This window comes from Vipera ursinii, assembly GCF_947247035.1.
Source record: "Vipera ursinii genome assembly, chromosome: 2".
In the NCBI taxonomy this organism is placed as follows: domain Eukaryota; kingdom Metazoa; phylum Chordata; class Lepidosauria; order Squamata; family Viperidae; genus Vipera; species Vipera ursinii.
Genome location: NC_139513.1, coordinates 216600512 through 216628177, shown reverse-complemented (window position 1 = coordinate 216628177; position 27666 = coordinate 216600512). Strand labels below are relative to the sequence as shown.

The window sequence follows — 27666 nt, the reverse complement described above, 5'->3', positions numbered from 1 at the left end:
TTTTGAATTTGGCTTTCATTGACTTCTGGCTATAATTCATAAATTGTAATTTTTAATCCTGAAAGACAAATTCAGTAGTCAACCAAAGTAGTATCAGATTGTGTCATCATGATTACTTTATTATATATTTGTATCTGTACTAAAAAAACTTTGGAAGTTACTCTTTTTCTTGTTACTATATTCCTAGTTGATAAAAGAGCTGATCAAAACATGCTAGAATGAAGATTGGTGTTGCTTAACAAAAACTCCCAACCACAAAAGGCAACTTTCTTTTCCTTCTGTGATATAGAGAGGCAATCTTTAGTTTCTGCTCATACAATAGCTTTGAGGAACCTGAGGGCCACAGTGGAAAACCAGTATTGCAAAATGGGTTGAGCTAAATGTTTCCATTGATTTAGAAGGGTTCTCAGATAAATTCTCTTAAATACTGTGTTTCCCCGAAAGTAAGGCCTAGCCCAAAAATAAGCCCCAGCTTGATTTTTTTGGGGTGGGCCTAATATAAGACCTTCCCCCAAAATAAGCCCTAGTTTTGGGCAAGGCGCACACCTAAAAATCAAGCTAAGGCGGGGGTAGGGGTATGCATCTGCCCCATGCCCCCCACACCTGCTTACCTTGCAGCCAGGTCTCCTCACCGGCCCATTTCTTCTGCTGAGGCATCTTCCGCAGCCAGGCCTGCATTTCTCACTCACAGGACTCTTGCGAAGGCCTCTGCAGCCGAGAACCGAGCTATGGATTCAAAAGTTGTGCCATCAATTTTCCATAGGAAAATTGTTTAAAAAAGAATCTGGGGCCCTGAAAAACAGGCATAGACTCAGGCTGCTTTTGCTCAGTCAAAGAAAATCTAGTAGTCAACCAAAGTAGTATGAGATTGGTCATGATTACTTTATTATATATTTGTATCTGTACTAAAGAAGTTTGGAAGTTACTCTTTTTCTAAAAAATTTTCATATATTTTTTCTGTTCAATTTATACTTCCTCACTTCTGTCTTTTTCTAACTTTTCTATTATTCTGTACTTTATCATTTTTTGAAATTCTATAAACTTATGTACATGCAGGGGTTTTTTCTCATAGAATGCTCAGAACGGAGTTCCGGCACTTTTTTTGGATGGGTAGGCAAGGCGGGTTGTATGATGTGTGAGTTCCGGCACCTTTTACTTTTACAAAAAAAGCACTGTGTACATGTAAGAGAGATTGTGTGGTCATGACCTATTAATAGAAGAGAACTAGGGAGCTGAGTAGTAGTTGTTCAAGCAAGGAAAGCAAATGCTGCACGCACAAAATTTATTCTCTCCTGTCCCTGAAGTTCTCAGGGACACAGCTTTAAAACAAAAACATCCCCTTTGAAGCTTCGATCATTCACACTCTTAAATCACATTATAAAGTCCAAATAAAGAGATAAGCCAAAGAAGTATGACAAGGCTGTATATTTTCCCCCTATTTATTCAACTTGAATTATATATATATATATATATATATATATATATATACATACATATACACACACACACACACACACACACTCACACACACACACACACATATATATATATATATATATATATATATATATATATATATATATATATATATATATACATATATACATATATATACATACATATATATATATATATATATATATTTCAAATGTTAACTATTTAGATTACCTTGCTAGGCCCCAAACATGGGGCAAATCTTTATTTCCTGTTTTCAGCCTATCTTGAAGGCTATCGAACAGGCAGTAGTCACACCGGACAATTCATATATTTGTGTAAATTACTAACAAAGAATTAAAGGGAAACTGAGATGCATTTCTGACTTGTTAGTCGTCATCAGCCAGCTATACCCATCTGAGATTCGAACCAGGGCTGATTGCATATGAGGCAGTGTTATTTGCCTCTAAGCCACAAGGTCTCTCTCGCTCTGTTAGCTTTTTTTTCTGCAAGGGAAGATATGTTTCAAATGTTAACTATTTAGATTACCTTGCTAGGCCCCAAACATGGGGCAAATCTTTATTTCCTGTTTTCAGCCTATCTTGAAGGCTATCGAACAGGCAGTAGTCACACCGGACAATTCATATATTTGTGTAAATTACTAACAAAGAATTAAAGGGAAACTGAGATGCATTTCTGACTTGTTAGTCGTCATCAGCCAGCTATACCCATCTGAGATTCGAACCAGGGCTGATTGCATATGAGGCAGTGTTATTTGCCTCTAAGCCACAAGGTCTCTCTCGCTCTGTTAGCTTTTTTTTCTGCAAGGGAAGATATGTTTCAAATGTTAACTATTTAGATTACCTTGCTAGGCCCCATACATATACATATACATATACATATACACATATACATATACACACACACACACACACACACACACACACACACACACACACACACACACATATATATATATATATATATATATATATATATATATATATACACACATATACATATACACACACACACACACACACACATATATATATATATATAAATACATACATACATTATATATATATATATATATATATATATATATATATATATATATATATATATATATATATATATATATATATATATATATATATATATATATATATAAAGCTAGAATGGAAGAAGATGACTGTGGTTATAAAATTGGAAGAAACATCAATAATCTGCACTATGATGATAATGCTGTTCTGATAGCTGAAAATGCTAAGGATCTGCAAGCTCTAGTAATGAAACTCAAGGAGCACACTGGAAAAATATGGGGCTAAAATTAAATGTAGAGAAGGCCAAAGTAATGATAATAGGTAGAACAACCAGCCTTGGAATTGACAATGAAGATATTGAAGTGATGAATAGTTTCTGTGTTTTAGAACTATCAACAGTAAAGGAATAAGCAGTCGAGAAATAGAGCAGGCGCAAAGGCCTGGAAAAAGAAATTCAAATGCTATGATGGATCTGCACCTTCAAAGATCAGAAGTAGGCAGGTAATGGCATTCTCATAGTGACAATCTATGGAAGTGAAAGTTGTTCTTTGAAGGAGCGGGATAGGAAAAACATTGACGCTTCTGAATTAAGTTGGTGAAGACTTCTGGGAATATGGTAGACGGTGAAAAACAGCAAACAAATGGATCGTTGAGCATAGCAATAGCATTAGCACTTAGGCTTGTGTATTGCCCCATAGTGCTTTACAACACTCTCTGGGTGATTTTACAATGTCAGCATAATTGCCCCCAACAATCCAGGTCCTCATTTTACCGACCTCGAAAGGATGGAAGGCTGACTCAACCTTAAGCCCCGTCAGGATCGAACACCAGGCTGCGGGCAGAGTTTGCTTGCAATACTGCATTCTAACTACTGTGCCAGCATGGCTCCTAATAGTAGCAGAAAACAGATCTCTCAAGGGCATGCAAGGTATTGAGAGCAGAATTTACACCCAGCAGGATCAGGGCAGACATGATCCTTTGGAGTGAAAACGTCCTCCTTCCAGATTTCTGTTCACCTTCTCTTCTCTCGTGGAGCTTAATGCTTTCTTCTGCAGTTAAGGAACAGTGGTTCCCACCGACTTTCCTTGGAGAAGAAGACATTATTTTTCTGCATTCATATGTTATGTGCTTGCATGTATTTGTGTGTGGGTTCCAACCTGCTCTTCAGCACACATTTGGCTGTCTAACCTTGTGCGCACTGAGTTAGGCCTGCATCTCTGTGTGTATAAGTGGGCGTACTGTCGTATCAGGTCTAGGCTGAATACATTCATGTTTCCTATCACAACTCTAGTTATGGGATGAGTCAGGGATTAATTTCCATCTGGTGTTTCAGACATCTCTTAAACAACTATCCTGGAAATACCACAGAATACCCAGATCGTCTTGGTTTTCTTACAGGCACTCCTATATAATGAATATTATTACCGTACAAAGATCCTTGCTTTGTTGCTATTCTAAATCATTCCCAACAATATGGTATTTTATGTTTGTAGATTTGAAGCAGCCAAGGACGAAGCTGAACCTTCAAATCATTTCAGTAAAGTTATAAAAACACAGCAAAGCAACGAGTGAAATTACTTTCATTTTTGGAAACATCATTAAGAAAAAAAAATAAAAGCTCAATTTCTCTTACAGGAGAATAGCATGAAAATGTGATACTAAAATTTTACTTCATCAGATCTTATATCATGTAATTAATGGGAGATTCATTAGAGCCAGTTTTACTGATTAGAACATTGTTCCCTTGTTCAGTAATCTTGAATTTGAGAAGGATTGCTCTACACAGGCTTTTACATAGCTGAGAGCTGACTTGAAATATAGAATATAGAAAAGGGTGCCATACGATGAATCCCTCTTTATTTTCTATTTTAATTTAATGTATATAGTAAGATTTTCCATATATTTACAGCCTTTCACAAAGATTCCTTATTCTCGAAATTAATTCTATCCATAATATTATGACTCCTCTCATACCAGGAACTATATTTCATGAAAGTGCTTCCTCTAACTCAGGGATGTCAAACTCAATTTCATTGAGGGCTGCATCAGCACTGCGGTTTCCCTCAGGGGGCCGGGTGGTTATGGCCTGGGTGGGCGTGGCCTACTGGGTGGGCGTGGCTAGAGTGCATATGGCCTACTGGGTGAGCATGGCCAACTCTACATCGTTGGCATCAAGGGTGCCTATGGGGGCCTGGGCAGGAGTGGGACAGATCTGAGGGTCTCTGGCAGAAGGAGGGTCTCTGGGCCAGGGCCAAGGCAGTGGGGGCCGTTCCCTCACTGTTTCCAGGATGGTTTCGCGGGCCACATGAAACCACTTCGCGGGCCGGATCTGGCCCCCGGGCCTTGTGTTTGACATGTCTGCTCTAACTCTTATAACCTGGCTCAAAACCTGTATCTTCTTTATATTGTTTGTTATATCTGCATTCCCACCTGCACTTTATATACTACTAAAACTCTGATTCTTCTAACCTTTACATGGGTGGAACAGTGCTCCATGGGTCACTTTTTTTTCTCAAACAACATACCTCAAATAGACTAACTTACAAAATCCGGGACACTATGATTGCCATGGAATTGGAATTTGGCAAATTTTATAAAGCATTACATGACACAAACATTATAATAATGCAATTTAAGATACAGTACCAAATGTCAGAAAGCATTTCCTATGCTCGTGTTTGACAGTTTAACAAGGGCTATTTTCGAGGCAGATACATCTCCTAATGTATCTCAGCTTTTCCAGTGAAGGCAGTATTTTTGTAGTTTTGCCATTGTTGAAGGCATGTGGGAATCTGGTAAAGAAATATCTTTGAAACAATAACCCATTGGGGCAATGGTTTTCTAGCAGAGTATATGTCCCCGTGCCACAAATGTTCATAACAAACCACAATGTCATCAAAATGACAAGCCTCCTGTCATTGAGCAAATAAAATGATTATGTAATTACATCATGACCTCTGCTGCAGAAAGAAGTTGCTTATGTAATGGGGAGGAGGATGCACATTGTCATTTGCGTATTCCTTCACTCAAAATTCACAGTGTAGATGTTCCAGTGCTTTGAAGGCCATGAACATGATTGGAGGATGGTGAGCTTGGCCATTCATATGCTCCTAGGCGCATTTATAACATACACACTATCAGTTGGAACACCTTACAAATAAATCATGGCAGACTAAAGAAAAAGTAGAATTGTACGTATAAGCTAATGTGTCACTATGTGCAGTCATGTAGTAAAGAGCACACATGATAAGAGGAGTCTGCTGTTGCAATATATGTCTTCTTCGTTGCACTCTAATTCAATAGCAACAACATCCCTTCCGGATCTGCACTGACTTGAGTGTTTGTTAATGTGTTCTTTGCACCTGGTCTTATGCCTATACTAGAGTAATCTCCTTGGACCAAATATATACAGTATGTATGTACATATGTATATTTGTACATGTGTGTGATGTGTGTGTATATATACTAATATATATATTTGTGTATATAATATATTTGTGTATATAATTTTTTTTTTGTGTGTATATATATTTTATTTTTTTTATTTTAATTCCATTTATATCCCGCCCTTCTCCGAAGACTTAGGGCGGCTTACAAGCTTAGCAGTAGCCTTCATTCTATGTATATGCCTGCTTATTAGGGCTTTCACACACACCCCAAGCGGCATTATTATAAAGTCAGCTTAATTGCCCCCAACAATCTGGGTCCTCATTTTACCTACCTCGGAAGGATGGAAGGCTGAGTCAACCTTGAGCCTGGTGGGATGAGAACCTGCACTAATTGCAGGCAGCTGGTGTTACTTAAGGAGGCATTAGCCCACTGCTCCACCAAGGCTCTGTATATATGTAATTGTTATATACTAGTATATATTATACATATTAGTTATTAAGTGCTTATAGCAGTGTAAAATCATTTATCTTCTGTATTGTCTTAGGCTGATTGTATTCTCTTTTTTTTACTCATAACTATTAAAAATGAAATCACTGCAATTGTCAAGCCTGTCCTTTGGAAGGAACAGGTTTATTGAAACCTTCTTAGTCCTGTTCATTTTTGGAATACCAAGTTTCCCACCCACCCCCATCTCTTGAGATCTGATGCCATTTAGCAGAATTGCTTAATTTCACTTTCTAAACAATAGCACCACCTAGGCAACCATGACCAAGAGTTGATTTTGCATAATATCTAACAGGTCACACCCTTGTGGAAAAGAAGTCCCAATGCAATCTCATCAATATGATAAAATTTCAGAAATGTTTTTTTTCCTTCTTATTCATTACTATGATTCAGAACAGACTTTTCCAATTTTGTGACACACCCCCCCTCAAGATGTGTTACATTATAATTCCCCAATACTCCTTCCTCTCTGGGAATGATAAGACTGCTTGGAAAGCAGCTCTGAAAATACCCAAAATAGGCAGGATCAGGGCTTTTTTTCTCATAGAATGCTCAGAATGGAGTTCCGGAACCTTTTTTTGGATGGAACCTTGTGGGGTAGGCAAGGTGGGTTGTATGACGTGTGAGTTCCGGCACCTTTTTCTTTTACAAAAAAAGCACTGGGCCGGATACATGTGAAAGCATTACAACTATTTTATTTGTCTGCACCGCTTTGCACAGAGAAGTTTTATAAACATACATGGTGATAAATAAGGAGTATGTTCACTGGGAGTTATTTATAATAAATGTGGGGTAAAAATCAACTATTTTTCTTTTTTTGCTTTTTATTGCAGAAAGTGAGTGAAAAAGTTGGTGGAGCAGAAGGAACTAAGCTAGATGAGGACTTCAAAGAAATGGAAAGGGTGAGTCTGGAAGTTAATTCTCTTGTAATCATTGATTGCAGCATTCCCCTGAATGGATTTTTATGTATCTTTTTGTGTTTTCCTAGGTTGCTTATCTATAGCTAGGCAATTAGCATAATTGGCACTATTTAGATCAGATTGGCTCTACCACCTAGAGTGCAGTATTTATCAACTTCTTATTGTGTTGGAGCTTCGTCCGTCAATTCCCACACTGTTGCATTTTAGAAGTTATAGTCCTACTATATCAGGCAAGAGAAGGTTGACATAAAAGTTCAAGAGATGATTGGGAGAGGAGCATGCAGACTTGCCAGCAGTTGCCCATACTTCTTGTCTATGTGACATCTACGTTCAATAAAGTGGTACGTTGTCGAATGGTTCTTGCACTGATAGGAGGAAATTATTGGGTATGTCATGTTCTAATCAAGAGCTGTGCCAAATTTCAGTGTGGGAGAGGCAAAGCAATGATTCAAGGAATACTTCCTCCAAGAAAGGAATTGCAAGGCCAGGTGCATAGCAAATTGTAAGATGGAGTCCTTTTACCATCCTCCTTGAAAGATACACCTTATTCTAATAAAAGGTTTGATTGTTCTTAGCAATCTTAAGGAGGATGTCTGCTCTCCTACCTGGCAATGAGGACTTGAGAAACAACAGTCCAAGAACGTTCAACAAACAATAGGCTGGTCAGAAGGGGGGAGGGGGAAAACCAGGATATCTGCATTTTGAATGGTTCTGTTCAAGAATGACAGTCAGCAGGCACAGTGTTCAGATTTGAAATACTGACAATATAATCAGTATAATTGATACTATTTACAGGTTTAAATATTTCCTATAAAATCTTTTTAAGTGATATTGTCACTAAATATGACCTACCAAGGCCCATAAATCTAGCAAACCCATCTACAAAACCTGCGTGTATAGAGGTGAACTAAAATATATGAAAGCTATGATTGCAAAACCAATGTAGATATGGCATGGCGCATTTATAAAAATAGAGTTTTTTTTCTCACTAGGAGCAAAGCTCTCGGACCACAAGTATAAGCCTTCTCCCAGCTGCCTTTGCCACTTTTAATAAATACTTATGAAATGGAAATACGCATTTAAATCACAATTACTTGAACAGAGTTTTATAGCATTGGGTTCTAAAGCTCTATGGAAGTTATGTTTGGAACTTGCTGTTGATATCTTTTTAATTTCCTCAGGGGCTGGATGTTTTATAGCTGTGGTTGGAGTCTCTTAAACTAAAATGCTTCTTCCATTTTAAACAGATGATTACAGGGTACATCTCCATATTGCCTTTTGTTCTTACTCAGTCTTCATACAATCAACAGCAAGTATAACCTTGAATACTTCTAACCTTGATACATCTTCACAGCCTCCTTCTGCAAGGGGGCTCTTTGGTTGATTCTTGGCTTAACCTAACTTACAGAATGGCCGCAAGGATTTAGTGCATGGGTGTCAAAACTTGATCGCGTCACGTGTCATATCGGGACATTTTTTTGCCTTTGCAGAGCTGAGGTGGGCGTGGCCTGTGCACGACGCATCCGGCCCGCGGGCCGCCAGTTTGACACCCCTGATTTAGTAGATGTGATAATTTATGTCTCTTTGAATAAGGTGGGAATATGTGAGTGTGTGTGCACATACACACACGTGCTCCTAATAAATAAATGAATAAGTGTGTTTCATACAGAGACATACGATACATCAATTAATGAGGCAGTATCCCATTTCATTAAAGAGAATTCTTGCCTGGATCTAGCCAAAAAGCTGCAGCAGAATCCGCACATTGAAGCTGCTCTTATCAAGCTCTTCCTGCTTCCGATTTTATTGTCAAAGCCTTTCCATTTTATGCGGGTGCTCGGAGACCTCAATTAGGCCAGACCTTGTCAATGCTAAGCATTGTAATGACATGTAATAAACTTTAATTATTCCCCAGGCTCCCAAAGAGCTTCTTGTCATCTGGCAACAAGCAGGTGGGTGAACAAATAAAAAGGTGGGCGTGCAGTGGAAATTAATAATGTGAGAGACTATCTTTGTGTGTGCAGCAGTGCAGCTGCACTTGAAAAGAAGTGGCTAGAGATGTCATTAACGGTGGATGGCTAAGCAAGAGCATTAGGGGCTCTTTTCAGATCTCTGCCCAAACCGTCAGCAGCTCACCCGCCCGCCCCTCCCAAGACAGTTCTGGATGTCTGGGGAAATCAGTCTGAAATATTAAAGGAGTATATGCATTTTTAATAGATGACTGGGCTTCAAAGGGTAGAAAACGAGCAAGGTTTCAAGATGGTTAAGGTGGCACTGTCAGCCTGCAGCATGGCTAGTGGAAAGGAAAGAAAAAAAAGTGAAAGAAAGAAAGAAAGAAAGGAAAGAAAGAAAGAAAGAAAGAAAGAAAGAAAGAAAGAAAGAAAGAAAGAAAGAAAGAAAGAAAGCGGCTGTACTTCTGTTGCTTGTCCCATGAATGGAGAAGCTTTAGCCTGTCCTGTGTTGCAAAATCTAATAGGAGCCTTAGCAGATGGAGGGCGGGGGGGGGGGGAGGGATTCCTCATTTCCTTTGCTAGTAACTCAGAATAATGATGTCCCAAATGCCCTGTTAGCACGAAAGGAAGGTATCTCTTAATTTGAACCAAGCCCTCACAAAAATCAAAAGGCAGAATATATATCTATACACACACACACACGGAGAGCGAGAATAAGAGAGAGTGATGCCTACCTCTCAATTTGGTCAGCCTGACATTGCCAACTCCAGCTGAAAAATAATCCTGAAAATTGGGGAAGAGCGATTTTTATCCCACCCTTATTATTTTAAAAAATGACTCAAGGCAGCTAACATATCTAATACTCCTTTCTCCTTCAGTTTTCCCCACAATAACAGCTCTGTGAGGTTGGTTGGGCTCAGAGGATGGACCCAAAGTTATCCAGCTGGCTTTGGTGCCAAAGGGTGGACTAGAACTCCCAGTCTCCTGGTTTCTAGCCTGGCGTCTTAACCACTTGACCAAGCAGGTTCACACTCTACTTTTCAACTTCAAAAGTTTCAGCTTCAATTGAAGTTGGCAGTGCCAAGGTGATACCGTGGGGGAGGTGGGCATTGTATAGGATTTTTATCTCTCTGTGCGTTTGTAGGTGTGTCTGTATGTGTGCGTGCAGATTTAATTTTGATTATTGTGGTTAAGTTATTTTTGACATTCTCAGTTGCTTAAAAATGGAACAGGTAACAGAAACACAAGCAAATTGTGCCTCCTGCCCAAAAGAGGGCCAAGAATTAAAATAATAATAATAATAATCGACTGAAACTATCAAAAATAATTGCCCCCTTCTAAAGTCAATTAGTCTCCCATCTGCTTCCAATCGGTCTTTTCTCAGCTATACACATACGGACTGCGGCCCTTGCTTTCATGGAAAAAGCAGAAGAGAAGCCCCTTTGGAGGAAGAGGGATGAAGGACTTAGAAGGAGGGCAGTGATCAAAGAAGGGAAAGAAGGAAAGAGGAAGACAGGAAATCAAATAGGAAGGAAAGTTTTTGATACTCCCTGCCAGCTTTACTCAAAAAAACCCAAACAAACGTGGGGGCAGAACGTGGCCTGGCAAGGACGTTGGAAGTCACTCTCACTGTTTTTTTGTCCACCTGTTTCTGTATCTGGATAAAGAAGTATCTCTGAAACGATGACACAATAGGGCGCAAAGGGGCACCTGCTCCATAGTATAGAACTGTGGAAGAAGAAGTAACGTCGCAACAAGGGCACTGAATTTATTTTTCCATTCTTATTTGGGGATTCTTTCCTTCCCTTTTGTTTTGTAATTGCAGAAAGTGGATGTCACCAGTAGGGCTGTGATGGAAATAATGGCGAAGACAATTGAATATCTTCAACCCAATCCAGGTATTTTTACTTCAATTTGAATCAGAGAATATTTGAATTTATAGGGCATTTCAGAAAGGTTACAAAGACTGTGTTACAAAGATCTTGGCTCATTTCTCTCTCTCTCTCTCTCTCTCTCTCTCTCTCACACACACACACACACACACACACACACAGAGAGAGAGAGAGAGAGAGAGAGAGAGAGAGAGAGAGAGAGAGAGAGAGAGAGAGAGAGAGAGAGAGAGAGATGTAGAATGTAGTATAGAGATCTTGCATAGTTTTGGCCTGCCTGATTTTTCTAAATTCTAATTTGCCATTTTCTTCTGTTTCCATCTCATAACAAAATACTTGACAAAGGAAAGGAACAAGATGTCTTTCTTGAAGGAAGATAACTGTCACTGCATTTAAAAGATTTTCTGTTAAAAATGAGATTGCATAACTTTAAGTGCACAGTTTAACTCTTGTCTTTTTCACATTTGTCAAAATTGCAGCATTCAGGATAGTTTTCAAGTTGAAGCAATGACAACCATGTTGGATGCACAGGCTGTTGTCCTACTCTGTTTTTTTACTTTTGTTTTGCCCCAAAATCTTTCCCACTGCTGAATTATAGTGCTATCCCCCCATCCTTGAATCCAGAGAAAATAATGTCAGTGGGAAATTTGCTCTCTTCATGGCTAATTCCATTTCTGTTGCCTCTGTTCCCAGTCACTACCATCATCAATTTCTATCTGTTAAATAAATTTTATATACCTTGAAGTTACCCTAGGATAATGTGGGAAAAGGAAAAAGAAAATGCCACTTTAACCAGTAGAACAAAGGACAACGTAAGCTTGCCATGGTCTAGGGATGTAGGGAAGGCAGCACCATAGCAACATGACGAGAAAAAAAATAATCCTGTTGCCAGAGTATGTTTAGATTGTCATTACCTGCAACAGGTACATGACCTCAGTAATATGGATGTTCTAAGTAATGTTTTAAGGTCAGCCTGGACAAAATAGCCAACAAATGTTTCTCAGTGAAGAAAACGTTGGGCTAGGAAACTAGATTGTGAAGTACCGGTAATAAAACTTTGGAGTCTTCTTGTGGTTCTTCCAGTTTTCCAAAACAGGAGTTGCACCCAGTGCATTACAGAGGAGAACATACAGTCTCATGCGCCATTTATATCTGAAGGCCTTTATCCTGAAACACAGGTTGCTGAAAAGCAAACCATAATAAATGATATGGTCATATTGCATTTGTTTGTTCAGTGACAGCTAGCTAAGATCCCTGCTTCCCGATTCAATAAGCACAATGACATGGACAGACTTTTCTTTCCTTAGTTTCTTCCTTCTGGAAAAAACCAAAAGAAATCTTTTTCACTTAGGTTTTTCTTAAGTGTGTCAGTAGTTTGACTATTACAATCGTGTCCGCATATGGGTTTCCTTGTTATGATGTCCCAAGAAGCTTGCCCCAATGATTTCCAAATATGAGGGCCACACTGATAAATTCTATATTTATTTATTTATTTATTTTATTACATTTATATACCGCCCTTTCCCGAAGGACTCAGGGCGGTTTACAGGGTGATTAAAAAACAGAGATACAAAAGTTAAAAACAGATTAAAAAAAATTATATTCATCCCTGCATATTTATCATTTTTAATGGATGATAACCCCACACTCATGTATCAAGTGGCTAAATTTCTTCACCAAGTTATACAACTGTGCAAAACCTTTAATTAGATAAGTCATTTTATTATACTATTGTTTTTTCCCTTTTCTCAATAACAAATTGCTCTACCAAACTGTCTTTTTTACTGTAAAGGCTGGTCAGAGACCATAATAAAGAATCAAAGAATCATAGGGGCTGGAAGGGACCTTGGAGGTCTTCTTCACCTCCTGCCCATGGCAGGAGACTTTGTTCCATCCTGGACACATGGTTGTCCAATCTTTTTCTTGAAAACCTCCAGCGATGCAGCACCCGCAAGTCCGGGCAAGCTGTGCCATTGATTAATTGTTCTCCCTGTCAGGAAATTTGTCCTTGGTTCCATGTTGGATCTTATTTGATTTGACTATTACAGTCAACATTACCTTGAATCAAGACTGTTCTTATGTGAGAAGGCACTTATTATGCGAAAGTAACCCAGCAGCCAGGAATTCCCACTTTCCCCCTGGAAATCCCTATTCCACACATTGTCCTATCCCAGTCTTCAACTAGAAATTGTGAGAACTGCCGTTTGCTGCAAGATGGGGAGGGGGAAATAAACTCTTTCTTTATAATCAGAACTCTGTTCACCGACATCGTTCATCTTCAACCCTCAAATCCCATTTAACGACAATGGGGTGATGAAAAATATAGTTTAACATAGGTAAAGGATAGTAGAAAGGTTTTAGAAGGCAAACCATCCTCTGCCTGGCAACAGCTCTTCATATTCTCATGAGGTTGGCGATAATGATGATGATAACTTTATGATGATAACGATGATAACTTTATTGTCACTTTGAATGTACACCAATCGGCATACATCAAAATGAAATTTCGTTGCATACAGCTCTCAAAGGGTCACCACCTCCGATATATACTCCTTGTTCGGGGCCCGCTCAAATTTCACATTGTCCATTTTAGTCTCTAGGGAGTGAACGATGGCAAACAGGACAGATGGAAATGGGGCTCCATGTGGATTAGCCCTCAAGTTAGCTTGTATTCTGACAACCTCGCCTTCTTTCCTTTTTCTGATCGTGACTCTTCCACCCTTTCCTTAAAGAGGCCTTGCTTCTTTTCGCCCCTGTAGCACGCTGCTGCCGCCGCCACCAACTCCTCCAAAAGCCTCTCTCTCTTCCTCTGGGTCTGCCGACAGCCTCATCCAATTCCTTCGCTCCATAAGCTCCAGGTCCTCTCTGCCTCCTCTGGAAACAGCCCTGATTTGCAGTAGAATCCATCACTGGATCCATCAGGAATGGTTATGGAGCTTCCATAGCTGTATTCTGGGCATGGGGGAAGAGGGGAGACAGTGGTAACACCATGGCTGTTTTCAGGGGTGGGATTCAAATAACTTAACATCAGTTCTCTGTGTGGAGGCAGGCCTGGGCCTTCGAGGCCTACAATGGACTTCCGGAAGTGACATCAAAGCACTTCCTGTGGGCTGTTCTAGGTCTGGGAGGCCTCCTCCAGAACTCTGAGGCCTAGAACAGACTTCTGGAAGTGATATCAATGCACTTCCAGCGGGCCCTTCTAGGCCTGGGAGACCTCCTCCAGGCCTCCGAGGCCTAGAACGACTTCCAGAAGCAGCATGGGTTCAGCCGGTTGTCCGAACAAAATTTAGTTACCGTTTCTACCAACTGAATCCCACCACTGGTTGTTTTCATCAAGTTTTCTTTCAGTGAATGCTTTCAGGTTACCACCATTATGAAAGAGCTTATCCATTTCTGAGTCTAAACACTGGTATCATGCCTATCTAGAAGGAAACTAAATTTCCTTGTGGCTTAAGAATGTTTCTGTGAGATCTTTCTTTTATGTGAGTTTTTATGTCATTTACAGGCATGATTCAGTGTCTCATCTGCCCAGTTTATTTTCTCTGCTGATTAGTTTCCTCTCTGCTTTGTAGCCTCCAGAGCCAAGCTCAGCATGCTCAACACCATGTCTAAAATTAGAGGCCAAGAAAAAGGACCTGGGTATCCTCAAGCGGAGGCCCTGCTTGCAGATGCAATGCTAAAATTTGGGAAAGAACTCGGCGATGAGTGCAATTTTGGTAATGTTGGCTTTATCGCGTTTCATCTTTTAAAAACTTTTATTGGATTATGCCAATATCAGCTCACAGATTCAGGAAGCCTTACTGGGATATTCATTTCCCTGCTTTGGTATGCCAGAAGTTTCTCTTGTTTGCAGTCCAGTGCATTGGGATTAAAGGATGTCTCTAAACACCCAATTCAAAGGTAGTTATTATATTTGCTTTCCATATTTGTCCAGTAACTTTTGGGGAATTTTAAATTATGTTTTTTAATTTAAATCTTCACAAGAGGCGTGTGCAGAATTTATCAACTAGAAATGAAACATTCCTGAAAACTTAGGAATATTCCACTTGCTTTCAGACCATGCTAAATCGTCTCCTGCCACGTGCTGTCTTGGGGACAATTCATCAGTTTTAAAAGTAAATTCTCTAAACCAGAAGCTGTTCATTGTATTCTGTGTGAAACAGACCAATCCCAGAACATTTAGTTCACTGATCAGAATTTTTGTACTTCCTAATTCACTGCTGAACTCTTAGATAATAGTTTGGAGCAAATGTAAGCTCTGAATATGTGGGGGGGACATTATTCTATTTATTAAATCTTGGAGGGCTATGTTTACTGGTCTGATGATATCACTGAGGACCAGGAACAAACTTGGCAGGGTTTTTGTTTGTTTGTTTTTTTTGGAGGTGGGGGTTGTAGGCATTTAAAAAGCAGAAGGGATTAAAAAAAAACCTGGGATCAATTTTAATGTAAAAGCGCTTTTTTGTTTTTCTTGTTTTTAGGCCCAGCTTTAGGCGATGTTGGAGAAGCAATGAGGGACTTGTCTGAGGTGAAAGATGCTTTGGATATTAATGTGAAGCAGAATTTCATTGATCCGCTGCAAAATCTCCACGACAAAGATCTGCGGGAAATACAGGTATTGTCACGAATATAATTTTGTTGTATAATTAGCTGGACATTACAACAGGGACAGATCGATTGTGATAGCGGAGATTGTATGGTTCCTGAACTGGCAGGGCCCCAAACCTGAAACCTGTTGTTCCCCATCCAGGCCCTCATAGCCTCAAGGCACCAAGAGCATTGCTTAATTTGCCAGGAACAGAAAAGTATAATTGGATATCGTCAGCATAGTGATGACATCTCACCCTAAAGTGACAGATGAGCTCACCCAGCAGCTTCATGTAGATGTTAAAGAGGAGTGGAAAGAGCACCGAAACGTACAACTTCCTGTTCAAAATGATTTCTTAATTGATCACTTCTATTCCATTAAAAACTGAAATCACAATGCATGCCTAGCAATAAAATTGAAAATTGGAACCATGGAAACTTATCATTAATATATATTTATTGCAGTGTTTAAAAAAAACTTTAAAAAGTAAGGGCTTGTACTTTCCATTAAAAAAAATCTTTAAAATAAAAATATTAGCATGGGATACTTCTGAGTGAATATGTCAATCAGCGTATATTAATAATATATATTATTACTGAATATTATGTTGTTGGGGAAATCATGAACACTTTTGCTCTTGTATTTCAGTAAACAGATTCTGACCTTGGATATTAAGGATTTAGGTTGTTATTCATTTGAACAGCATTTTCACTTAACACTTTCCTCCTGTCTTATCAGCTAGGCTTTATTTAAGCTACTCAACAAATGTGTTTGTTTCTTACCTTAAAGTATTACTTTCTACCATGTCCATTTTTTCTCAGTTATAAACGCTTGGCAATTCTCACTCATCCACAAATTGTTTTGAAAAGATACATTTGTTCTTGATTGGAAATAAATAGCACCATTCTTAATTATCATTACTAGCAAGCTTAGTTAAAAGCATCAAACCTGGTGCAGTGGTTAAAGCACTGGGAGACTGTGGATTCTAGTCCTGCCTGAGGCACAAAAACAGCTGGGTTAACCTGGGTTAGTCACTCTTTCTTGGGCCTTGGGAAGAAGGCAATGGTCAACGACTTTTGACAAGCCGTGATGGATTTGAAGGGGTTAAAAAAGAGGGTTTGTAAAGCTGTTGATCTTTCTCCACCCTTTTTCAGCACCATCTTAAAAAATTGGAGGGCAGACGCCTAGACTTTGATTACAAGAAGAAAAGGCAAGGCAAGATCCCCGATGAAGAACTCCGTCAAGCTCTGGAGAAGTTTGATGAGTCAAAAGATATTGCTGAATCAAGCATGTTTAATCTGCTAGAGATGGATGTGAGCAAAACATCCCTACCTCACCCCACCCACCCCCCTTTTTTTGTATTTTGGATAGATTTTTTTAATTAATAGAAATTCAAAACTTTGTTAAAGAACAGAGGTTGAGAAACACTCTATTACGTAATAGATGCAATGTGGTTTTCCTGCTAGGAAAGTGGGTTTGTGTTTCGGAATTCCAAGGGCAAGATTTGCAAACATGTTTTGAGGTGAAATTGGCACTGTCGGTAAAGTATTTTTACTTGCTATCCGTTTTCATGTGAATGGCATTTTGGAGGAAGACTTAGGAACAATCCTAGACATTGTTGGGACTGAACCAGAACCCCACGGATCACAGCACGAATTCTAACTCCCCTATGAATTATTTGAATAGTCTTGATATTCCACAGTTACTTAGTTTCAGGTCTAAAAATACCTACGGTGAAAATAATGGTGACATGTGTCAAAAATTCTTCAAGATGGACAAATTATTGTTATACCCCTTCAGCTTCACATGTGCGAATAAGTCAAAGTTTAAATAAATTGAATTTATACAATTTATCTGAGCAGGCTGGAAGAAAATTCAATTAATTATAAAGCAGGATCACACTATTTCTTGTTCTCCAATGAAATGGAATATATAGAATTCAATCAAGCTAACAAATTCCAGTCTGGTCAGGCTAAATCCATGCTAATATGGAGTTTCACATGTTTTCTGGAAAAAGAATGACAACTATTCTCATAAGGCACTTCCAATTTTGTCTCAGCTGAAACCCAGAACAATGAAAATATTCTGGGCATTGATTCAGCCAGACCGTAATTCTACAGTTTACTTGTGTGGAAAGAAACCCTTTTTTACAGATAGTCCTCGACTTACAAGCACAATTGGGGCCAGAATTTCCATCGCTGAGCAAGCTGGCTATTAAGTGAGTTGCACCTGATTTTTTTTGCCCCCACGGTTGTGAAGTGAATCATGCAGTTGTTAAACAAATCTGGCTTCCCCCCTCTACATGTCGGGAGCTGGTTGGGAAGGTCACAGACGATCATGTGACCCTGGGATGCTGTAACCATTGTAAACACGTGCTGGTTGCCAAAGAGCCAGAATTTTGATCATGTGAGCGTGGGGGATGCTGCTGTGGTCATAAGTGTGAGGACTGGTTGTAAGTAAATTTTTTTCCAGTGTCATTGTAACTTTGAATGATCACCAAATGAATGGCTGTAAGTTGAGAACTACCCATACTCTGAAGTGGAAACATGTTTTCCCTCTAATGGCTCTACTTGCTTTCACCACCATTGTTCCAAGTATCACACTTGTAGCATTACTCTGAAGAATTAGTATTGCTTTAATGATAATGGTATTATAACAGCAGCCTCAGTCAAAGACATGTTCAGAAGTAATCTAAAGCAGGGCTATCCAGTTTTGGCAACTTTTAAGACCTGTGGACTTCAACGTCCTGAGTTCATGCTGGCTGAGGAATTCTGGGAGTTGAAGTCCTCAAATCTTAAAAGATGCCAGGGTTGGACACCCCAGATCTAAAGACTTCTTCAGTTTTGTTTTGGAGAAATATTCTGGGGGGAGGGACTCCAACATGCCAAGTAGATCATGCATCTGAATTAGTAAGATGAACTGAATAGGTCATCCGTTAGGAAAGTTTTCTTCGGTAATTTCTTCTCAGTGATTTCGATTAAGTGTAATGAATTGTTTTTATTTGCAGTATGAACAGCAATAAGTGTTAGTATTGCACAGTCAAGCTTCTTTATTTTTTAAAAAAAAGATAAATCTAGACTTGTCACCGTATATGCGTGCATATCCAGTTTCTTTTCCAGCCAAGACATAATTAATCTGCATTAAGTGCTTTTGTATATGCACACTGGCTTATGAACATAAGTAGCTTGTTAGTTAAAGCGAAGTCCACCTATATCTTACTTTAGAAGTTGTTTAACTTTTAGGTGGCCCTCCAGAAAATGCCCAGTAGGAAGTATCTGAATATTGGCTATCCTTTTTGATAGTCCTAGTGAAAGGGGTTTTCCTCCAGTTCTAGTATTCAGTTCAAATTTTAGTTTTCCCTATTCACTGCTTTTTCAGAGAACTGAATTTACTACACAACAGTGTTGTAATAAGGTTCTCTCTCTCTCCGTCCCTCTCTCTCTCTCCCCCTCCCTTCCTCCCTCTCTCTCTCTTGAGCAGGGGTGTCAAACTCAATTTCATTGAGGGCCGCATCAGCATTGCGGTTGCCCTCAAGGGGCCGGGTGGGTATAGCCAGGCTGGGCGTGGCCTACTGGGTGGGCGTGGCTAGAGTGCGTATGGCCTACTGGGTGGGCATGGCCAGCTCTACATCGTTCGCATCAAGGGGGCCTATGGGGGCCTGGGCAGGAGTGAGACAGATCTGAGGGTCTCTGGCAGTTCCCTCACTGTTTCCAGGATGGCTTCGCGGGCTGCATGAAAACACTTCACAGGCTGGATCCGGCCCCCGGGCCTTGTGTTTGACATGTCTGCTCTTGAGGGTGTATAGACTGGACAACCATTTGACTGAGATAGTATACTGGCATATATTGCCTTGAGCAGAAGGTTGGACTAGAAGACCTCTAAAGTCCCTTCCAGCGCTGTGATTTTCATGTTCTATGTTCTTTGCAGGTTGAACAAGTGAGCCAGCTTTGTGCACTAGTACAAGCCCAGGTGGAGTACCACAGGCAAGCCACAGAGATCCTGCAACAAGTTAGTCTCAAGCTGGAAGAAAGGTAGCAAAAATTTAACAGAATTATTTGGGCACATGTTTTTGAACATAAATTTTGGGCGTCTGGTCGTAAGTTGAGGACTACCTGTATTTTCTATCTAGAAACAATATCTCAAAACTAAGGGACTCCACATTTTTTCCTAGGCTGATGAAATATTCCAAACACATGACTGCCAGCACTTTTCGTTTTTTTCTTGCTCACTGATTTTGCCCATTCTTTCTGGATTTATTCTGCTGCTCCTTTTCTTGCAGTTGGACTCAAGTGAGGTAATGCAGTTAGGCCTTCAAAGCTCCATTTTCCAAGTTCTTAAAGAAAAGGAAATGATTCATTCCAATATGAAGCAAATAGGTTTCACCTGTCTTTTTTCACTGTCTAGCGAGTTTGCTTGCCTGGTTATTTTTTGGATGCATTTTAAATCCTTCTTCAATTCCATACAGTCATGATGTTATATTTAATCCTGATTATAATGGTTTGTATTGAGATCTGTCTTTTTTATGAGTTATTTTCTGATAATTTCTTGAGGGATTTTGTTAATCGTTTTAGACTATTTTGAAGAATCTTGTCTGGCATGGTGAAGCGGTTCAGGAATATATAGGCAGGTTAAGGGGTTTTTCAGGGCACCTACAGGAATTTATTAGACATCTTCTTAAAATAATTATAAAAAAAGAACTTTATAACTTTATTTTGCAGGGTTTTACATAGATAGAACCATAGCCTTTTCAATTTAAAATCTTATATTCCTATCCTAAGCCTACCTAGACTTTAATTATCATTTATCACAGTTTAAAGACTTGTACAAGTCTGTTGTTTAGTTAAATTATCATAGATAATATAACTTGATAATTTAACTTGATAATAGTTAAATTATCAAGGCAGCTTCAACAGTATATATTTGCCTATGTGCTTCGAATCAGCCATAGACTTTCTATATCAGAAAAAGCTGCTCTTGATATTAACCATAATAGACAAATCCACTCTATTGGATTCCATCAAAACACATGTCAGGAAATTCAGTGAGTTAGGAATCTGTATAGCCTCTGCCCTAATGAAAATGGGAAACGTTATTTCTAATTGCAGAGCACGAGAGCTCTGCAAAAACTCAGAATTTTGTTTAAAGAAAACAGGTTTGTAACATTCAGACCTTCAATAGAAAGTAAATCCTATAGCTATAAAACTTCAAATACAAGGCATTTTGAAACATCTCCTGCATGCAATGCCTTGGAGTCAGGGCCAAAAACTGATGTTAGGGATAGATTCTTAGATGTTCCTAAGGAAAGTGATTAGGACACTTGTTTCCGGACCAGAGTAAAAAAAACAGGAAAAATCCCCTTGCCAAAGAACATTAAAATAGGGTTAGGGATAGGAATAGAGTTAGGGTTAGATTAGGTCTCCTTGGAATCAGGGCTGAAAACTGATGTTATGGATAGATTCTTCTAGGTTCTCAAAGATAAAGTGACAGCTTTTTGTTAGGACTTCTTTCTGGACCAGAATAACATATATGGAAAAATATATGGAGTCAGACCCAATAACTGATATTAGGGATAGATTCTTCAAGGTTCTCTCAAGGAAAGAGAACCTGACATCTTTTCATTTGGACTTCTTTGTGGACTACAATAAAATACATGGGAAAATCCCATTGCCAATGAAAATGAAAGTAGAGTTATGGATGTCGCTTTCTTTAGAGAATTTCTAAGAATCTGTCCCTAGCATCACTTTTTGGCCCTGACTCCAAAGAGAACTAACCCTAACCATAATGCTATCCTTAACCCTAACCCTAGTTTTAATTTTCATTGTCAATGGAATTTTCCCATGTATTACTGGGAAATCATAAACATTTTGTCATGGTTCCGATTAAAGAGACACATCAAAGTACACTGCATGATTATTTATTCTCAAAAAGTCTATAATGAGCAGAATGGAGCATCCGCACTCATGGATGGATGCCAGAATCTGAATTCTCCTCCCCTTGACACATCATATCCTACAGAATCTCCCTCCCTTAATTACACATCATGAATCACATTCACCAATTAGTTTAACACACTAAGTTTCACTTCCCTTGAAGCGCTATTTCTTATCTTCTTAAAACGTTTGGGTTGAATCCCTCCCGCACTTTAGTGATTCAAAGCCAAACAGTTAAAGCAAAAGGCTGCCTCTTATATTGTCAGTGCAAAAACATGTCAATGTTTGCAGCATTGACATCCCGCCCCCCTTACAAAAAGGACAGATCCTGTAATGTAAACAGATCCCAAGTTAGGAGCTGGCATTTGGTTTGTTGGGGTGTTTCTCATAAAACCTTTTGATAAGTCTGTCAGCTTTCACATTGCTAGATTTCACCCAAATGGCTTCAGACAATGGGTATCCCTTCCATTGTACTAGGTACTGCAATTTTCCCTTAAAGATTCTAGAGTCAAGAATACATTTCACTTCATAATGGGTCTGACCCGCTACTACGAGGGGTCCGGGTGCCTTCTTAGGGGAAGGTCTTAAAGTGGAGGCCTGAAAAGGTTTCAGTAAGCTACAATGGAAAACTGGGTGAATTTTCCCCAAAAGTCTGGGGAGCTTCAATTATACCATGATCGGGTTGATGATTCTCACAATGGGGACAGGCCCCAAGAATTTTAGTCCTAATTTCTTTTTTTTATTAAAGAGTTTTACAAATACATTTTAAACATAAAAAACATCCTCCCCTCCCTCCTCCCCCGACTTCCCAGAGCAAATACAGGATATTGACCCTAACAATCTTAAACTAAAATATGCAAACTAACTATAATAACACTTTAAACCCTATCACACTTTAACTCTCCTTAAAAATAACTAAATAATAACAAATCTTCTAAATCTAATACTCATTCAAATGCTAAATGAGACTTTTTGGTCCCATATTTATTCTAAATATAATCAATCCTTCTTCTCCATTCCAAAATATATCTTTGCTGCGAATGGTCCTTCAAATATGCTAAGATTTTCGCCATTTCTGCCAGGTTCGAAACTTTTAAAGTCCATTACACTTTAAATTTCCATTCTTCTACGGTAAACAAATCTTCCTTCTTCCAATATTGCTCCACCAAAAGTCTTGCTGCAATCATTAAACTCAAAATCTATTCAGTTTCTGTATCACTCTATGGTGATGCCCAAGAAAAAAAGTTATAGAAAGGACCTCATCTTTTACCTAAAAAACCTATACATATTCCACCAAATTTTAATCCAAAAAGCACAGATCCACCATACATAGTAATACATCACAACCACATTCCCAACATTTAAACTAACAATTTAAATACATACATACTAATTTTAAGATCTGCGTGCCATTTACAAAACACTCTATAAATATTCCCTCCCAAATTTTGTGTCTATATAGGTTTACATTCCTAATCCAAATTTCCCCAGATGTCCATCATTAATAGTTCTTAGATATTCTGGGCCCACCTTGTCATACAATCTTTAACAAATTCCATTTATGAATCTGTGTCCATCAATACATTATATAACCTTCTTATCTACGCTTAATTTTAATCTTTACTGTTGTCGTTGCTGTTCCTTACAGCTAAATGCAGCTCTTATTCTTTGAGTCTTTAGTTCTTCCGATAACACCAAAGATTGCACAATTTTCAAAATATGCTGTGTTTCTTGTAACTGTCGGTCTCCTTCTTCCATCCCTTTTTTAACTTCTGAAGATGGTGGTAGGTCTGTTTTCAATACGTTAGAATAAAAATCACGTTCCTTCAAGACTGTATTAAGACGATATCTGACTCCAGCATAATTCACCACAATCCCCATTGGTATCTCCCATCTGAACTGAAGCTGTTGTTTTTTTAATTCATCTGCCAAAAAAGCAAAATCTTTTCTTCTTCTCAGAATTCTTGAAGGAATCTCTTTCAAGATCAAAACCTCCTGTTTAGCCACTTTGAATCTTTTATTGTAAAAAATTTGAATAATCTCATTTCTAATCTTTTTATTTATAAAATACACAACCACATCTCTTGGCAGTTTCCTTTGCCTGGCAATCCACGAATTAACATGGAATACTTTATTTATCTTCCCAAAAAATTCTTCGGGTTGAAACCCCAAAATAGGCGCCAGAGCATCCACCAATATCTCTTCCAGATTTTCCTGCGGCTTCTCCTTTAAACCTCTTATCCTCAGGGCAAACTCCATATCTCTATATTGCATCATCAACATTTTGTCATCAATTTTATTCATTTTTTCCTCAATTTCACCCATTTTAGCCTCCATCATCAAGTTATTTTGTTTCACTTCTTCCACACGTTCATCCAGATTCTCAATACAGCCTGAAAGCGCCTGAAATGCCAGCAAAATATCCTCCCATATTTTCTTATTTTTCTCTTCAATAAGTTCTGCCACCTGCTCAAATATTTTTTCAGACTGAGTTTTTAAAGCATTTTTAAAGCATACTGTAAATCTTTTAAAGTCAGTACCTGTGCAGCAACTTCAGAGGGTGACTTCGAAGACTGCATTCCAAACTGCTGAACAGGCAATACTCCCGCACTTTTAAAAACATATCTAGACGATTTGGAAGCCATTTTTGCAACAAGTTAACTTTCGTTACTCACTTTCACTTTTCTAGTCCATTTGCTACTTTATAGTTTTACTGTTAAATAACCAAGTCTTATAGATCACATTTATGCAGCTCCAAATTTTAATTAATTCTGTTAAGGTTTTAAAAATCCAGTTTACAAATTCCTCCTCAGTATCCAGGCAATCACTTTCACTTTAGAGAAAAACACTTTTGCTTCTTGTTACAAAAAAGTCACTCAGACGCCATCTTCCCCTTCTCTTAGATCGATCGTTGAAACATGAAGAAAGTTAAAATTCCGGAGTTAAAGCCTTGTACTTGCTGTTTATATGACTCCCGCATCAGCTCTGCCTGCTTCAATCATTCAGGATGACAACCAGATCCGGCAGGGAATGGATTCAGCGTTTTGTTCTGCTTAAAGCAGAAGAGTCCTGCGATCCGGAGCATTCCCAGGCTTCGGGGGAGCTCTCACCCTTCAGGCCCCAAAACAAATGTCCTGGGGCTCTAGGGGAGCTCTACCCCTACCTGGAAGCTCCGCCTCCCCTCTTCGCCCGAGGAGAAGGGTTTTCGGGCCACGGAACAGCTGATTGTCAGCTGTTCCGCGGCTTAAATGGAGACGGAGGGCCGGCGGTCAATTTCAACCGTCCACGCCGCTGAAGCGCCACCCGGAAGTCCCTTTTAGTCCTAATTTCTTGCTGGGTAATTTGAGGTGTAAATATTTAGTTGACACATAAACCTTTTTCCCAACTTGGAATGTTCTTTGGGGAGCCCCCTTTTTATCAGCCTCTTTTTTAAAAGTCTCAGAAGTCTTTTTTAACGCCGTTTTTGTGTTTCTCCAAACCTCTTCCCACCCCCTCACCCCTTGATCAAGTGTCTGGGAAGTGGAGGGCACCTGTGGGTAGTCAGGCATTGGGATGAACTCTTTTCCTGTGGCTACTCTGAAAGGTGTGTAGCCAGTGGTGCTGCAAACAGAATTATTGTAGGCCACCTCAGCGAAAGGGAGGAGGTCAGTCCAGTTTTTCTGTTGGTAGGAAACATAGCATCTGAGATATTGCTCCACCATTTTGTTAGCGGATTGGTAGCTGGATGAAAAGCAGATGATAAGCCTTGAGATGATCCAATTAATTTAAGGAAATTCCTCCAAAATTTTGCTGTGAACTGCACTCCTCTATCTGAAATTATTCACTTAGGGGTGCCATGCAGTCAGTAGATGTGTTTCAGGAACAATTTAGTCAGTCGTTGTGCAGATGGGAGTCCTTTACAGGCAATAAAATGAGCCTGCTTCGAAAACAGATCTATCACAGTCCAGATGACAGTATTTCCTCTACTTTGGTATACATCTACAATAAAGTCCATAGCTATTTCTTCCCATGACTGAGAAGGGTCTGCCACCGACTGCAGTAGCCCAGGGGTTTTCCCTGGAATTCTTTTCATGGTGGCACATACAGTACAACTCCTGACATAGTTTTCTACATCTCGTTTTAGCTCCGGCCACCAAAATTGCCGGCGGATGAGGTGTAGAGTTTTAAATATCCGAAGTGTCCAGGCTGTTTTACATCATGGCTGTGTTTGAAAGCATTGAGATGGAGGGCTTCAGGTAGATACAATTTCTCCCCCTTGTATGCCAAACCATCCCTGCATGTTAGGGAGGTTTGATTATCTTTGAACCATTGATCAGTGAGGAGCTCTCGTTTTATCTTCTTCGCTCCTGGGTCATCAGGATTAGGGGTTCTGCGAGGTGTGAGTTGTGCCGCAGGTTGTGAACTGGGGATAATTGCCTCGTAGACCTCTTCGCATTCGCTTTTGTACTGTGACAATTGGGATAGCGCATCAGCTAGGAAGTTTTTTCTTCCTGGTATGTACTTTAGAGTAAAATTAAAATGGTTAAAGTACTGTGCCCATCACACTTGCTTTGGGGACAATTTGCAGGGAGTCTTTAGTGCCTCTAAATTTTTGTGATCTGTCCATACTTCAAAAGGCACCTTGCTCCCTTCTAAATAGTGTCGCCAGTTTAATAGCCCCCACCTAATTATGAAGGCCTCCTTCTCTCAGACTGTCCATCTCCTCTCGCCTTCAGTGAATTTCATAGAGGTGTAGGCACAAGGTTGCAGGACCCCACTTTTATTCTTTTGCAGTAACACAGCTCCGACTGCCATGTTGTTGGCGTCTGCTTAAATTATGAAGGGCTCCCCTGAGCAGGGATGCTTTAGAACCAGTCCAGCTGCAAATAAGTCTTTTTAAATTCTCAAAAGCTTTCTGACAATTCATAGTCCATGCTAGTGGTTGGCCAGGTCGCGGTTTTCCCCCTCCCTTGCCCGTTTTGAGTAATTGTGTAAGGGGTAGAGCAATCTCGGCAAAAGAGGGAATGAATTGATGGTAGATGTTGGCAAACCCTAGGAAGCTCTGGAGCTGTTTGTGAGTCTTTGGGGGCTGCCATTCAATTATAGCTTTCACTTTGGCTGGGTCCATTTCGATGTCCTCATCGGAAATTCTATAGCCAAGATAATCTAATTGGGTTTGGTGAAATTCACATTTCGACAATTTAACATAAAGTTTGGCATTCAATAGTTTCTTTAACACTTCTCTGACCAGTTTTATGTGGTCAGTCATATTCGTACTGTATATCAGAATGTCATCAAAATACACCAGAACCCCTTTGTATAAATGATCATGTAGGACCTCATTAATCAACTGCATAAATACGGCTGGGGCACCCTGAAGTCCAAATGGCATGACTTTGAATTGGTAGCTTCCCAAGGGGCAGTTGAAGGCCGTTTTCCACTCATCCCCCTTCTTTATTCTCACACGCTAATATGCTTCTCTCAGGTCTAACTTAGTGAAGACACTCCCCTTCGCCAGGTGGGTTAGTAAGTCTTTCAGGAGGGGGAGAGGGTATTTATTTTCCACACTCACAGCATTAAGGCCTTTATAGTCTACGCAGAGACGAAGAGACCCATCTTTATTTTCTTTGAACAACACAGGGGCTCCCACAGTAGACTTGGGCCGTTCAATGAATCCCCTCGCTAGGTTTGTATCCGCATATCGCTGCATCTCCTCCATTTCAGGGGGGGACATAGTGTACATTCTTGGTCGTGGAAGTTTGGCCCCCGGCAACAGTTCAATGGAACAATCATTGGGCCGGTGAGGAGGTAAGGTATCGCATTCTTTCTCACTAAATGCCTCCGCTAGGTCCTGGTACTCGCTGGGGATGAGCAATTCGCCTGGTGGCCATGAGGCAGCCATGTGCGCTCGCTCATTGGGTGGGCTAAAATTCCCTGTAACATCTGTTGAATCAATGGGGGGATCGGGCCCTATAGGTAGTCTCACATTTCTCATTCCTTTTTCCCACCAGATAAACGGCTTCCATTTGTCAAA

General features: G+C 39.6%; 1 protein-coding gene across 1 annotated transcript in view; it reads left to right on the top strand.

The window, feature by feature from the left end:
* The window catches only part of SH3GL2 (SH3 domain containing GRB2 like 2, endophilin A1), a gene marked incomplete at both ends in the record, with an annotated part of 111850 nt that overhangs the window by 78928 nt on the left and 5256 nt on the right, over positions 1-27666 (top strand). Inside the window, 6 exons of the mRNA XM_083354615.1 lie at positions 7208-7276; positions 11072-11144; positions 14708-14851; positions 15617-15750; positions 16878-17036; positions 19651-19754. Of these exons, the coding sequence (XP_083210741.1) occupies positions 7208-7276; positions 11072-11144; positions 14708-14851; positions 15617-15750; positions 16878-17036; positions 19651-19754 (683 nt within the window). The remainder of the gene's footprint in view (positions 1-7207; positions 7277-11071; positions 11145-14707; positions 14852-15616; positions 15751-16877; positions 17037-19650; positions 19755-27666) is intronic.